At 33.9% G+C, this 15,577-nt stretch overlaps 1 protein-coding gene across 1 annotated transcript in view; it reads right to left on the bottom strand.

Annotated features, from left to right (window-relative positions):
- Window positions 1-15,577, bottom strand: part of LOC113404117 (otoferlin-like) — an 85,013-nt gene that overhangs the window by 51,907 nt on the left and 17,529 nt on the right. The window contains exon 3 of the mRNA XM_026644891.2: window positions 6,883-7,071. Within this exon, the coding sequence (XP_026500676.2) occupies window positions 6,883-7,071 (189 nt within the window). The remainder of the gene's footprint in view (window positions 1-6,882; window positions 7,072-15,577) is intronic.

The following is a 15,577-nucleotide window of genomic DNA, read 5'->3' as shown; positions in this document are numbered from 1 at the left end:
CGTACAAGATTAGATTAATTAGCGGAGATTTTCCGTTGGGAAACATAAAAATGAATATTATTATTTGTAATTTGTTTTTTCATATTCAATACTTCTCCAATTGTAATGTATATACGATATAATAAAATGACATAATATATATAATTGTAATGTATTTTACTACAATTACAATTGGTCCTAATTTTTTTTTATGTAGTTGAAGTTGGACGTACAAATAGGCCAACTGATGGTAAGTGGTCAACGCCGTCCAGTGACCTTGGTGCTGTAAGAAATATTAACCATTCCTTACATGGTGAATGCGCCTGCCAACCTTTGAAATTAAGGTGTTATGTCTTGTGCCTGTAGTTACGCTGCCTTATATATAAGTATTGCTGTTTGGCTGTGGAATATGTGTTATAGATGGTACCTACCAGGATGGTACCTACAAAGCCCTACAATCTATAAGAACAATATATATTAAATTGTTCATTATACGGACTAATTGCCACCTGTGAATAAAAGTGATAAAGTATCCTTCTGCTGAGAAAAAACCTAAAACCAGTTTTGTATCCATATACTTTGCTTAACGAGCACATGTAGCCACTGAGCCATAACGCCTATAATATACACGTGTCATACATAATACCATAGTAACTCTGCGAAGCTCAGTATATTTCCTAGTGAAATGTATAAAATGGAGCTATAAATCCTCGTATAACATTTGGCATACGAATACCTAAATATAAAATACGCTAAACGTCAAACGAGGCCTGTTGGGTCGCAACCCATTAAATATTTCGACTACGATATATTATTACGTCAAGAGTAAGAGTATATAATTAAATAATTTTAGTGTTAGACGTCAAACGTCAATTATTACTAAGGAGTAAATGCAGGGAAATAGAAATATTGTGTGTAGCCTCTCAATGTATATTAGATATTGTTATGTATGTTCGTCAAAATATAAATAAACTTTATAGAAATTGATACAAGGAAATAACATAAACACGTGACTGCTGTTACCCGTCTACACAGGATTGTAATTCTTTTGTGGGGCAATTCGCTTTTACTTCTGGTTCCCAGAAAACGTTCAAAACTATTCTATTATATGGTTCGAAAACCATTAATGAACGTTTGGTGCTGAAGGTTGTTATATATCATATTATATATTATATAACATTAACGACTTAATAGACGACAGCATACCTTGGGATGAAACGATCGCATTCAAACCATTCCATAAAGTAATTTAACATTATAATCCAGATATCTGACAAAAAAAAGCAAATATCCCGCTGAGAATTTCGCCGGTTCTTCTCAGGTCTGAGGTGCTTCTTTTCTAACCATACAATGTGGTAGAATTTTGACAATCAATAAAAAAGTGTAATAAACCTATGCTGAATAAATATATTTGAATTTTGTATACTCTTTTACATACGTACAGTCTAGTTAACTAGGTCATATTCATAAATTATTCTAGTTAGTGCTTAAATCGACCTAATTTCACGATAAGTTGGTTTTCAAGAAGACGAGTACACAACATGAAAGTAAACATCGCTGTTTATAATACTGTAGTATAGTAGTAGTATATTTTAGTTAGTATAAATGTATCTCTCCTTTACCTTTTTTTTTTTTTTTTGGCATTGGTTGGCGGACGAACTTGTGGGCCACCTGATGGTAAGTGGTCACCACCGCCCATAGACAAAGGCGCTGTAAGAAATATTAACCATTCCTTACATCACCTATGCGCCACCAATCTTGGGAACTAAGATGTTATGTCCCTTGTGCCTGTGATTACACTGGCTCACTCACCCTTCTAACCGGAACACAACAATACAGTGTACTGTTATTTAGCGGTAGAATATCTGATGAGTGGGTGGTACCTACCCAGACGGGCTTGCACAAAGCCCTACCACCAAGTAAACCTGAGATATGTTAATAAGTTAGGGCCGATTGGGCCATTAATAAGTTATTGCAAAAGTTACCAGTGTTTTCACTGTCAAACCCCGGAGAGCACGTGAAATCGTTAGTCCTGCGCCTGAAGACTCTCCGGTCGTTCAGTCCCCTCAAATTAAGACAGTGTACTTGAGTCAGTGCACAATAACATGTCCTCCGCAACTCCCTATACTCTCTTAATGATGGCCGCCGCTGTCTTAAAAAAGGCAGTGCGCCGTAGATGTGCATAAAAATAAACTCAGCTTATATCAGCAATAGACAAGAAGATATGAAAGAAATTACATCAAATTGTTTTATAGAAAATATTTAAAAATAAAACACAATCGTATCCTATTTTAATTTACTTTATTTTATTTAATTCTTGGTTTTATTTTTTATATTTTTCCCCTATGAAGGCATTGGGTTTTTTATTCAATATAACGGTTGTATTTTACTGACGAAGTTTAAACTGTAACTTGACAGCATTTCATCCACACTGAAATGGTTTATATTTTTGGAGAGAACTAGAAAATCTGAACACGAGGCATATTTTTATTTTTTCGAAACGGCAACGGCATTTTTGTTCGAGAAACGTTACGAAAGTCAACTTATTTGTATCGATGATGTTGTTGGAGTGAATCAAAATTTTTTAAAAGTAAAAGATACATTATTTTTCTGGTTTGTTTTGACTTGACTGGGTAGGTACCACCCACTCAACATATATTCTACCGCCAAACAGCAGTACTCAGTATTGTTGTGTTCCGGTTTAAAGGGTAACTACAGGCACAAGGGACGTAACATCTTGGTTCCCAAGGTTGGTGGCGCATTGGTGACGTAAGGAATGGTCAATATTTCTTACAACGCCATTGTCTATGGGCGGTGGTGACCACTTACCATCAGGTGGCCCATTTGCTCGTCCGCTAACCGTCAGCCTTACTGTTACTTTTATTTATATAAAATAAATGTAACTCTTTTTGAGGTTTCTACTCAAACTAAACTTACTTTAAACTTCTTCTTGTTTAAGTTTATCACACTGTATTAAGGGGCCGCGTACACTTTTATTTATCTAGGACCTAGTTGAATATGTACATCCTTGGTATTTCATACTTCAGCTGATTTCGATTAGTTTAATTAGTAATTCGTAAAACGAAGGCATACGCAAATAAAAAAACAAGGCAACGCTGCACCTGTAAAGTAGTTGAAATCAGCCGCCATGTTGCGAAAGCTATAACAGGAGCTTTACATGTGTGCCTCTCTACGGACGTGTATGTATGAGTGTATATTGAAGATTCAATTAGCGAGTATGTGTTAATTTCTAAAATTTTGTTCTGTGTGCGTGCATCATTTATTATAATAATATGTTCATCGGAACTAAGCCCACGTAAATAAATAATTATATATAATAAGTTGGCTTGGTGGTACAGCTAACCCGTCTGGATAGATGAGCACTCTTGTTGTGTTTTGGAACTGTAAATGAGCCAGTGTAACTACAGGCTCAATGGTCATTGCACCTTCATTTTTAAGGTTGTTGCCACAATGGTTAACATTTCTTATAGCGTCAACATCAGGTGATCCACTAGCTCATCCAACAACATATACCATACAACATAAACATATGTTAATGATAAAAAATAGTAGCAATTCCCCAAATTAATTAAGCTATTACTAATATGCCTAATTACCACTCCTTTTAAGCTTATCGTTTATGCAGGAGTGGGAACGACAATAGTCCCACGGGTCAGGATCGATCCTGCGATCTTTTACATCGCTAGGCGGCCCGTAAACCATTGCGCTAGGGACACTTCGAATATATATTTTTGATTCTATATTGAATCAGTTCTTACGATTGCATTGTTATTATTGGCAAAATAATAATCAGAACAGTTATAAACATATAACTAATAACGGTTACTATAAAGACTTTATAAAACAAGCCATCACGATTCTCGCTATATTTCCGTGAATGTGTTTAATGGATATTATGAATATTTCAATATGTTCCAGTTTTATAGAATAAAATTAATTTTATTAAAGTCACGTCAATAACCTAATTTATTTTAAAACCGATGAAACTGCGATGTACTGCGATGTACAGCTGCCTTTATAATAAAATCATATAATAAAATTTAATCCGAAATGTGTCCGCTATAAGTTTTATGTATTTCGTTTAATATTTTTTCCAATAAAACAATTAAAAAAAACACTCTTTTATTAGTACAGCCAGATAGACATAAATATGAATTATTATAATATTCGTATTATATAATTTCACGTATCTATTTTAGATTCTCAAACCAATGTTCCGTATGTGATGTCTTATGTTTTCCTACGTACGTTATTTAAGATACTACCCATCACTACACAATACAGTTTTCAAACTGTGTGCGCTGTGGTTGCTGCAGAAATTCTCGCTTGAGAGTTTCTGCTGTTACTGAAATTGAGCAGAACGACATCATAAACATCATCATCAAATATTATCTGAAACTAATTTCAAGTGAATATATGCTTTCAAAACCTATTAATAAATAAAAAATGATAAAGTGATTGTGACCTCTCTCCAAGAATTCTTATAAAATCGATTAGATTTACATTAAATAATAAGATTGTCTTACTAGGATTTTTAGTGACGAGCATTTAACATTGAGCCAAGATAATGTACTCTTGGGAAATTACTATTTCTATTTAATCGTCTTCGGTAAACAATCTTACAAATAGTGCGTAATTTTAGTCATAATTTGCTTATCTCATTCGTTCGGGGTCTGATACTACAAGAAAAAGGATTTGACAAATATTTACGGCAATCCCTTATGTGGGTTTAGGTCAGGCAGACCCACAGTTCACTGACCTGACCTCACCTTGGGAATACCTTTGCTGTTGATGTGATTTTGCACCAATACATTCGGTCGAGGTTTCTAATAAATGATTCTCCAATGTCTGTAATAACAATGACTTACTTCCCCTTCAATTGATACACAGCTGTACAGAGTATTACTGTTTGGTAAAATTATTGTTATATGAGACCAGACGGGCCTACAACTCCTAATCCTCGAATTCCTAATACCTGTAAAATATCTTTATGTTGTATCTGTATTGAAGAAATGTTGGTTCTGGGATTTATAGTTTTTTGTGGTTTAGGTTGGCGGACAAGCATATGGGCCGCCAGATGGTAAGTGGTCAACACCCCATAGACAATAGCGCTATAAGAAATATTAACCATTCCATACATCGCCAATGCGCCACCAACCTTGGAAACAAATATATATCCCTAAGATATTTGCCTTGTGATTTTTGTTTCATTGTTTCACTGGTCCTTAAAACGTTGTTGTTTTATGGTAGAAAATATGATGAGTGGACGGAACCTACCCAGACGAGCAATCACAAAGCGCTACCACCAAGTTAAATTTTAATGCTTATAATTATTACGTTATATATGTTCCAACGACATATTTGGACCTTTTCTGACGATCTTTCATGACTTTTAGTCACTATGTCTCATAACATAATGCACGCGATCTGCTCTTTATCGACACGACTGTTATTAATCTATCGAACCTTACCAATTACACGATTGCGTTTCATTGTCAATTGACCTCCAGTGTAAACGATGACGACCTTTCAATATATTTGTTTTTATCATAATGAGCCCTTTTATTTGATGATTCACATGATGCTCTTGAAAACAATTTCAAGGGCGTTATTTAATTATATCGTCAGAATAATTACGCTATACAGCCGTGAATACTTAACTGAGGACTAAGTTCAACTTGTTTCAGCCTTTAGATTCGGTTAAAAAGTCTCTAAAAGTCGGACGAAGAAACCGACTCCACATTTACCGTACAATGTTATGTTATGTTTTATTATTGCATTGGATTACGGTACCATAAAAGTTAAAGCGATAAAATCATATATGAGATTTAATATCACATATTAAATCCCGTATTCTAAGTAATTTTTTTGGCAAAAGAAAATTGCTCTCGTTATTGCTGTAACGTATGTATTAAATTCTCATTTCACACACATAGTATAAGAGATAAGTTTTTAGGGCTTCTGAGGCTTCTGACAAATTGTCAATTCAACCGATAACCAGTATGGAATATTGTCTAAGTTCAACATGACAATATTGAAATATAATATATCATTGTATTACGTGTGCCAGATATTCAAAGATATTCAAGCTCGTTAACCGTTTATACCGAAACACTAAAATAAAGACATTGATGTTTGGGGTCAACATCGATTTGAGTGACTGAGACACAGACAGATGCAATACGACATTCTAAATATTTAAAGTTTTTAATTGCAGCTGCGAACTGCTATACCCAATTAATTACAAACTTTCATTCTCTAATTAAACACTGAGTGGACATTTTTTTAATATCATTGCTATGTATGTTTGTGATGTTTTTTAATGGAGATATGGAGGCTGGTATTGATTATGCAAATGAAACAAGCAAATGAGTAAGTCCACATGTGTGTAAACGAGATTTGTACCCACGTAATATATCATGTAATATTGTAATATATACATATATTTAAAAATACAGATTTTAAATAGCTCTGGAAATAAATTTGTGTTTATAATTCATCTCGTGCTCGGCGGTGAATGAAAACATCGTGAGGAACCTGCATGTGTCTAATTTCAACAAAATTCTGCCACATGTGTATCCATCGCATTGGAGTAGCATGGTGCATATGCTCCAAACTTGCTCCTCGAAGGGAGAGGAGGCATTAGCCCAGCAGTGGGAAATTTACTGGCTGTTAATGTTATGTAATGTGAACGCGAATAATACCCTTACAAAAAAAATGTATCGGTTCATAAATGACAGAGTTCTGAGGTAACAAACATGAAAAATATGTAACTGAATTGGGAATCTCCCCCTTTTTTGAAGTCGGTTAAAAATAGTATATGCCTGTAATCACATCTGTCTAAAATAATATATTATTATTGATATTATTAAAAATACTTACTGGTACAGCTTGGTTCCGGTCATCGAGCAGTGTATCAATCACGGAGATCTGGCCATCTGCAGCTACGATATCCAAGCCGAGGCGATATACACCGACCTTCCGAGAACTACCAAACCGTATCCGCATCAACAGGGTAACGGTAAGGACTTCCCCCGCCGTAACGGGAGTGGAAATAGGCCATTCGAATTTCTGAAAAGAAATAAAGTGTTAATGGAATGGAAAATGTTAAATATCAGAAAACTGAAAATCATATTTTTAAACTGCTTTATAGTCTGTACTATCATGGTCTGTTTTAAGACGCGTTTACTACCAGCAATGGGAGAAATGGAAGAATTCAATGTCATACGACCAAGCTAATCTGCAAAGAGCTACATCAGAGGCGAGAGTCTTCTCAAGTTGACTGCAACTTGGGTATTGGCCCAGGGTATAAGTTACAAAGGATACGGTAATAATAATGTTTTCTGTTGGCATAAACGACAAATCTTATACAGAAGTCCATAGCTGATACGTTAGAATTAAAGTCATCTGTCGAAAACTTTATCCAATAACAAGATAGAGTTAACCGCAATGATTAAATATGTTTATTTACAATGATTCAATTACTAGGCATTCGTTTCTTAATATTTTTGGGTGGACTACTGGACACTTTTTGTTCTTAATTTTAGTGGCTATTAGAGTCATCTGAGACTTAAATAGGAAAATATAGCTTGCAGTTGCTCGAGTGCAAAATATATAACAATTTACAATTATTAGATGACTAAACTAAACTTAATTTTTAGGAACTATAAAATTTATATCAAAAGTTCATTAGTTTTTAGTTTCCAAATATTTATTTTCAAAGTAAATAAATAAACCCAAAATAAATTATATTCTAAAATCACAGAACGAACCGTTATTGGTTTATCGCAGAGTTTGACAAGTTTGCCTGGAAGGGAGGTCCGTCATTGAGAGCGTTCGTTCGTTACTGATCATTGACTGACAAGCATTCTCTTATCGTGACTATTCCCTGCCTATCTTAATTAAAATATAATTTTACGTTTATATTTCTTATATTTAAATATCGGTTTGGCTCGTGATTTCGTCTAGTTAGTTATTAGGATCCATATAACGTTGACTTTGTATAATAACCGTGTTCTTTTAGAGCGTCAGAGATTATAAGTTCAATCGACTATAGAGGAGTCAAATAAAACCAGGTTTATCTTCTAAATGCGTTTTCAATATAAATATTTTGTTTAATTAATTTGAATAATAATAATCGAATATATGAGGTACCGGTCCCATTTCCTTTAACACCTCTTACGAGTAGCTAAAGGATGTCGCTCCTACCCATCTTTATATATTTAACTGTTTTGAAAAATATAAAAGGGGGAGGAGGTTGAATTGGCCCCACGCCCGCCACCAACTGTAGATTCCAACCATAGATCGGCGAACCTTCCTCGAACATGGGAAGTGCAATTTTATAGTGTGCCAACACTTTGTTAAATAATATATGAACTAGAACTAAAGTCCAGCAGGTATCACAGCCGTAGCTGAGGTGTATAAAAGAGTAATAGTCTTATAAATAAACTAGACCGTAGTCCAGCGGAAAGCACAGTAATAACTACGTTATTCAAATCGACGATTAGACTTATAAATAAGTCAATAAACTAGACCGTGGTCCGGTGGTTTTCACAGTCATAACTGCGGTGTATAATAGTAGCCAAGTAAAATAGTAGCCAATGCTACAACAATAATAATAAAAATAAGGATCAAAGTCCCATAAATAGTCAATCAGTCATAGCTGAGGAAATCTGTAGTTAATGGGTTAAACCCTGGATTATCATTGCATTAAATCACTGTTTCTCATACCAGTTCAAGTGCACGACAATCAGGCGGCCTAATGCAAGCAAAACGTTTTTCGTTGCTATATCCACTGTCGCAGAGTGTAGTTTTTTCGTAAAATAAAACGTAATAATTCCAAACATAGTGGAATAATATTCAATGAAAGTCATAGATTACCGCGTAGGAATCATTTGAGTGGATTTAACATAATTTGTTATATTTTCTACCGTAGTAGGTTATAAAGTATGAATATATATTATAAACGTATAATCATATTCTTCTTATAACTAAGACTTATAAGTAAATCGAACGTTTTCTTAACTAGCTTATAAACCTTACATACGCTTCGCGTATCACGTTTTACTTAAATCTATAACTATACAGTGGATATACTTAACTCTAGCCTACAACAGGCATAAATCAGATAGTCGTTTACCTAAACCAGCTTAGAACTCAGATCGTTATTTGCACGTGATAATCAACTTTAAAGAGATATACAGCGTTATTACTAAACTAGGCCCTACTACAGTGTCTCGTATAATATCCTTAACACTGAGCTAAGGAGGCGTCCCTAAAAGGACGAAAATTTTGCTACAAACGACACTTCACGTATAAAGCGATTAGTGCGCCATATATAGTGATGCCAGCCTGGATGAAATCCATTATTTGGGTCCTTCACTGCATGAACGTATCACTTCAGCATTATTGCAGCCTCCGGTCGTGATTGTGGTACTACTGATTGATGAGAGACATCAATAACGACATCGTAACGTCAATCAGCCATAGCTCAGTACTACATAGCACATACACTACTCTAGTAACCCGGTAAGACAGAGTGAGGGTCATTACCATATCGCCGAAGACGTTATACAGTAACCTCAAACCCCGAAACTATCTCACGTAGGCAGTCTCATTGGTAACAGAAGGAGGTACACTACCGTATCGCCAAAGACGTTATACAGTAACCTCAAACCTCGCAACTGCATCACCTAAGCAAATTCAAGACGACATCGCCACGAGGGACACTAATGCAGCGACTCTCGGTCGAGCCACACAGCCTCGGACCACGCGTCGAATCATCAAGAATCCACCAGAGTAAATTCAGTACAGTACTCGTGCGCGATCATTTTGCATGTGCATAGTACAAATATATTATAAAGGTTTTGTTGTTTAACAATAAAAATCTTAAAACATCAACATCATTAGACCGTTGTCGTCGTGATCGTACCAAACAGTTATACCAAACTTGAATCTGTTTACTGATAATATTTGAAGAGTTTTATAACGACCGCTTTACGAACTTACATCCGTCGATCGTCACAGTTTTACAATATAATATCGCTACAACTTGCTTCGCTTACGGTTCACAAGAATCTGCAACATGGAAGACAAAGTTGACAAGCAATATATTTAGTTATTTTAAACAAATTAATTATTATTGAAGGAAGTTCAATCATTATTTATAGCCTTATTGCTATTTGTTAATATACTTGATTTAAATTTCATAATTAATAGTCATCCAGGTAACCCTCTACTATCAATATGTATCGCCCAGTACATACTTATTTGTAATTAGATATTATCGCAAGACGGCTACCATCAAACCGTTTCTATATCATATTAATTTAATTATTATACTTTATACGAGGTAAACTCGACCTTTTTTATATCGCTTTTATATCATAAATATGATGTCTCATCGAGAACACTCATTCATATGACGGCCTGCCATACCGTCATTTGTAATAATCATTTGTATTATTTATAGGTAAAGTGCACGAAGCACATTCTCATTATAATTATATTTTGCCATGCATCCACCACTGATATATGAGTAGGCACTACACTGACACACGAATTTGCGCCACTCCCATATTTCAGAATAATCAACCATAGCTAGCAGCCTCGCAGTATAACCCGCACAGCTGCACCGCCTAGTATCACTTCTAATTATGTAATTTGATATGCATTATTGCACGTGGTCGGTGCGGCGAGCGCATCGCTCCTCGCATCCAATTTGAACCGAGCTGTCAAGCATCATGCCCCTATATATGCGCCGCAACGAGTATGACATTCGGCGCGGGTCAACCTAAAATCTATAGAATTTTGTATGGAAAAAAGCTGGCGCCGAGATTTTTCCTCAAAAAGTGGCACGTCATTTTCTTCGCCAATACATGAACATATCCTTGAACACACGAACGATTTTACCAAAAACGTATGAAAAAAAAGTATGTTTAATATAATTTCATTCCTTTTAATATCCTTTATTATTCCATGTATATGTATACATTTATTATGCAATCTTATGAATTTATTTGTATGTTTGGTTTTATGTTTCTATATATATATGTATGTATGTATGTAAACTCTCCAAAATGACTCGACCAAATTTGATTAAATTTTAATATGTGCTTAATTGGGTCTACGGACGGCTTATATTGAACCCGGTAGGTGGCGCTGCGACCGATGTTATGTTTCATATATAAAAAAAAATGTATTAAAATAACAATAATTCATTCTCAAGTATATATGTAAATAGTATAATACAGTCCGTTACATTCTGAATGTTATAATATAATATTCGGTTTTCAGAAATCGTCTGTACGGGTTACATGTCCCACTACGATATGCGACTTTGACTATCGCAATAATATATTATATTATACATGTTTAATAATTATAAAATTTTTAGGATACATGTATCAAAATGGCGTATCACCGTAAGTCGATTGTCAACTTTTCACGAGTGAGATTCAGACAGATTACAGACTACTGCAGTTGATTCAATTATTTTTAAAATGTCAGACTAATTCAATCATTGCACATTACTTGTATAAAGATCGAATATGATCTGTTATTAAAGGATACATTAAAGGCAAATTCTCTCGGTGAGCGACCGCCCTAACAGGTTTATTTTTCCTGAAAAACTTTACAGCTCCGTTTTTGACAGCCAAATTAAACTCACTACGGGATTTTTTTTAATTGAAGTTATGAAATTTTAACGAACTGAATGATTTTTCTCTTTTTTGTTGGTTTTTTTTTAACCGTGATTTTGAATAAAATTAACATCTACCAACAACACCAATAAATAATCGTCATAGCCAGTCATTCGTTATACAATGTCTAATTAGCTTCTCCGATGCTCCCGGTTCACCATCTTTCGCATACAGTCGGATCACACCAGCTGTTGCTGTTGCTTTTTCATTAGCACTTAAATTGACCTAAATTTTCTTGTCTTTAGATATCGCCCTAAACTTTCTTTAGATATTTTGAAATACGAGTTACAGTGTTTTATTTTGAGTGAGTGAGTGAGTTTTGTTTTTACATATTTTACTCTATTCTATAATAACCATTAAATCATTATTATGCTCAAAATCAACAAAAACAAGCCACTCCCAGAAAAAAACATTCAAATTAATTTGTTTTTAAATATATATTTCAACTTAAATATATTTTCAAAAATGTAGCCAGAAAACAATTTTGGTTATTCATTGTTTCTGTTGGAGCGACAAGCTTGATTGTTTGCCAAATTCTTCTCGGTTTTAGAATGCATTGTTCGGTTTATTTCACAATCGCAATCAAGTCACGACGCTTAAAATTAATTGAAAATACCAAAAATGTTGATTTCCATAAAATAAATACTCAGGAGTGGGTAAAATTTACATTAAGAGGACAGTCCTTGCGGAACGCCAAAATAGCGTTTACTATTTTTAAAATATCTTAAAACTGGAGCATTGGTTATGGATAAAAAAATACATTCAGTATCTCAATAGATATATCTTAAGTTTCACCGCATGATATTTATAAAATTTGTATCAATAACCTGGTAAATTAATCGTCAACATCACTCCAAACACTGAAATCGACCTTTTCTATTAGAATTTTTTAAGCTATTTAGCGGCTAGTTTATACATGTATTTTTGGTTAAATGGGAACACGAAAGTGTAAATAATAAGTTCACCGTGTTCAATTTCTATTATATCTCACAATATTATAGTAATTTTTATTTAAATATTGCTTACTTTTTGGCATTCGTCGTCCATACATTTTAGTATGGAGAAAATCATTTGACGGTTTTGACTTATTATTCGACATCGCTGTCAATAAATTTTCAGTCCCTCCCCAGAGCCCAAGGTGAGAGCACGTCAATTTTTATTTCGAGCCGACTCTTATAATTTCGCAAAACGTCTACGCACACATAGACAAGTTAGCATAAGGGTGGGGCGCGAGTGTCGTGGGACACAATTGTTAATTTTTATGCTGCGGAGCTGAGTCTTCCTGTCAGGGACGATAAATGAGGACTCCACTGAAGTTTGGAATCCAATGCTATTCCCAAAAAAAAAACCGTAATATTGGCTACATCAAGACGGCCACCATTTAAAGATATATTATAATTTTGCTTTCTAAACTTTGGTAGGGTAAAAACTACACATTTCGTTTTTTGAGTATTCAAAACTAAATTATTTACTGTAAACCAATCGTGTATCTGTGATAATGCACCGTTCACATCGTCATAGTCAGTTTTTTCCTGTCTACCTTAAAAATCAGTGAAGTATCGTCAGCAAACAACATTATAACACAAATACCTTTAACATAGAAAGGAAGATCATTTATATATAGTAGAAATAGAAAGGGACCCAAAATTGATCCTTGTGGAACACTCATTTATAACGTAGATCCAGAAAACTTTATGCCATTAATGAAAACTTGCTGGACTCTTTGACTTAAATATGAAGCAATGAGATCAAGAGCTTTACCTTTAATACCGTAGTATTTGAGCTTATAAAGAAGCGTCTCGTGTTCTACACAATCAAATGCTTTAGACAAATCACAGAATACTCCAATAGCATTTTGTGATTTTTGTCAAGCATCGTAAATATGTTTAAGAAGTGCTATTCTCGCATCAGTTGTCGAGCGACCTCTTGTAAAACCGAATTGCTCACTATGAAAAATAGTATTTGTACCGAAATGGACGAGAAGTTGATTTAAAATATTTTTTTCGAATATTTTACTTAAAAATAGAGTATTGAAAAAAATTATATTTAACTTCGTTATTTATATTTATAAAATTTAAGAAGTGATTATTTAATGTGTCTTTACTTTAATTTAATTCGGTATATCTACCAACCTTAAAATATCAAGAAAATAATTATTATTATTTAGTTAGACGAAAGCAGTTGAAACAATAAAAATCATAATGAATATTTGGCATCTTAATGCACTCTGACCGCACCCTATGCTAACAAATAATTTATAATTGCGTTTGCGAGTGACAACCTTATAGCTAATACATTACTCGTAATTAAATGTATTTTTATAAATCCTACGTTATGAACGCGCAATGAAAATTTAATTTATTCGTTGCACCGAAAACAAGCAACTGATTATCTCCGGGGATGCGTACGATACACTGCACAATGCAACTGTATTATTGAAAAGTACCTATGTGTGTGTTCTAAAATTAATTCCCACGCTTACAAACTACGCTCTTAAGGTTTTAAACAGACGTTTACTTACCCTCATACATTTATATTTACATTACGCAAGTAATGAGAACAGTCAGTAGCAGCAACTTTTGGCTTAAAAACGCCCAAAGAGATTGACAAAGTTGTGAATAGAAAAAATTCAATTCCTGGTTTTTTAAGAAATTACTAATATTCCTGTTAACCATATAATCCAAAGGCGAATTCTGCCTTGAATGGCACATAATTTTTCATCATTGTCGTTCAGCCCATCGCAGGAATTGTCCACACAGTTGAGTAACGTTTCAGTTATCCGAATTAATTTAAGTAATATTAATTTCACAAGAATTATCTTTCTATAGGTTTTGAAATTTTTATGAAGTAAATATGTATCACGTTCTGAAGTCATTCAGCTTGCTGACATTGGATCTTATTATTATAAACGAACCTGATCTCGAGCTCAAGTCGACAGAGATTACAGCCATATTAAAGATTCAGAGAATCTTTAATATGGAGAATATTTAATTTTTTCAATTAATGTATGTTGAATAAGAAATATATCTATATTATGAGACCTTCCATACAAAGAAATAAGCTGTATCTTGTGCCAGGAGACTTATAATGTCACAAGTCACAAGAATCGCGCTCACTATGATCGTGCCGCATTGCTACTGGTATTTTTTTATGTTAGATGAATGAATGAAAACGAGTGCAAAGCCTTAGGTTTTAATGGCTACGGAATATATATATTATATCCATGTGTACGAAAATCCAAATAGAGATACTATCAATCAATTAAGAATTACAGATATATATAAACACACAATGATTACAATTAAAACTTTATAGTAGGATTATTCTAATTAAAAATAGGTTGTTCGTTTCGTAATTAAATTAATCCACTCTTGCATGAGGCTATGTTCATTTTAACACTGATTACTCACGAACAACGGCAAATTATTATTGTTATATAATATCAAATTCCAAAACGAAATTGATAACTTACTGAAATAAAATATTTGATATACCCAAACATAACAATGTAATAATATTACTATTTACTTTCGAATATCGAAAAAAAAATATTTCCAACAAATTTTTTTCGTAGCTAATATGCATTTTTTTAGGAATAAATTGAATGCACAGAATAATTTTAAAATAGATTGATTCATCACTGATTGATTGATATTTTCACTGTTTGAATTCTACGATGGAATCCAATCCTAATTTAAATCCAATCTTCGATTCCAGCAAATCGAAATCGTGTCGTACTAAGTCGTGCTATATTTGGGTTTCTCTATGTTATACAAGTTGCGCACGCGATTTCGTGCGCGTTCGAATAAATTGAAAAAAGTTATAGTTGAAGCCTAATTTACTCCGTATTACATCAGCTATCTGCCAGTGAAAATCGG

Source organism: Vanessa tameamea, chromosome Z (assembly GCF_037043105.1).
Source record: "Vanessa tameamea isolate UH-Manoa-2023 chromosome Z, ilVanTame1 primary haplotype, whole genome shotgun sequence".
NCBI classification, from domain to species: domain Eukaryota; kingdom Metazoa; phylum Arthropoda; class Insecta; order Lepidoptera; family Nymphalidae; genus Vanessa; species Vanessa tameamea.
The sequence above is the reverse complement of the archived record's forward strand: the minus strand, read 5'-3'. Positions and strand labels throughout refer to the sequence as shown.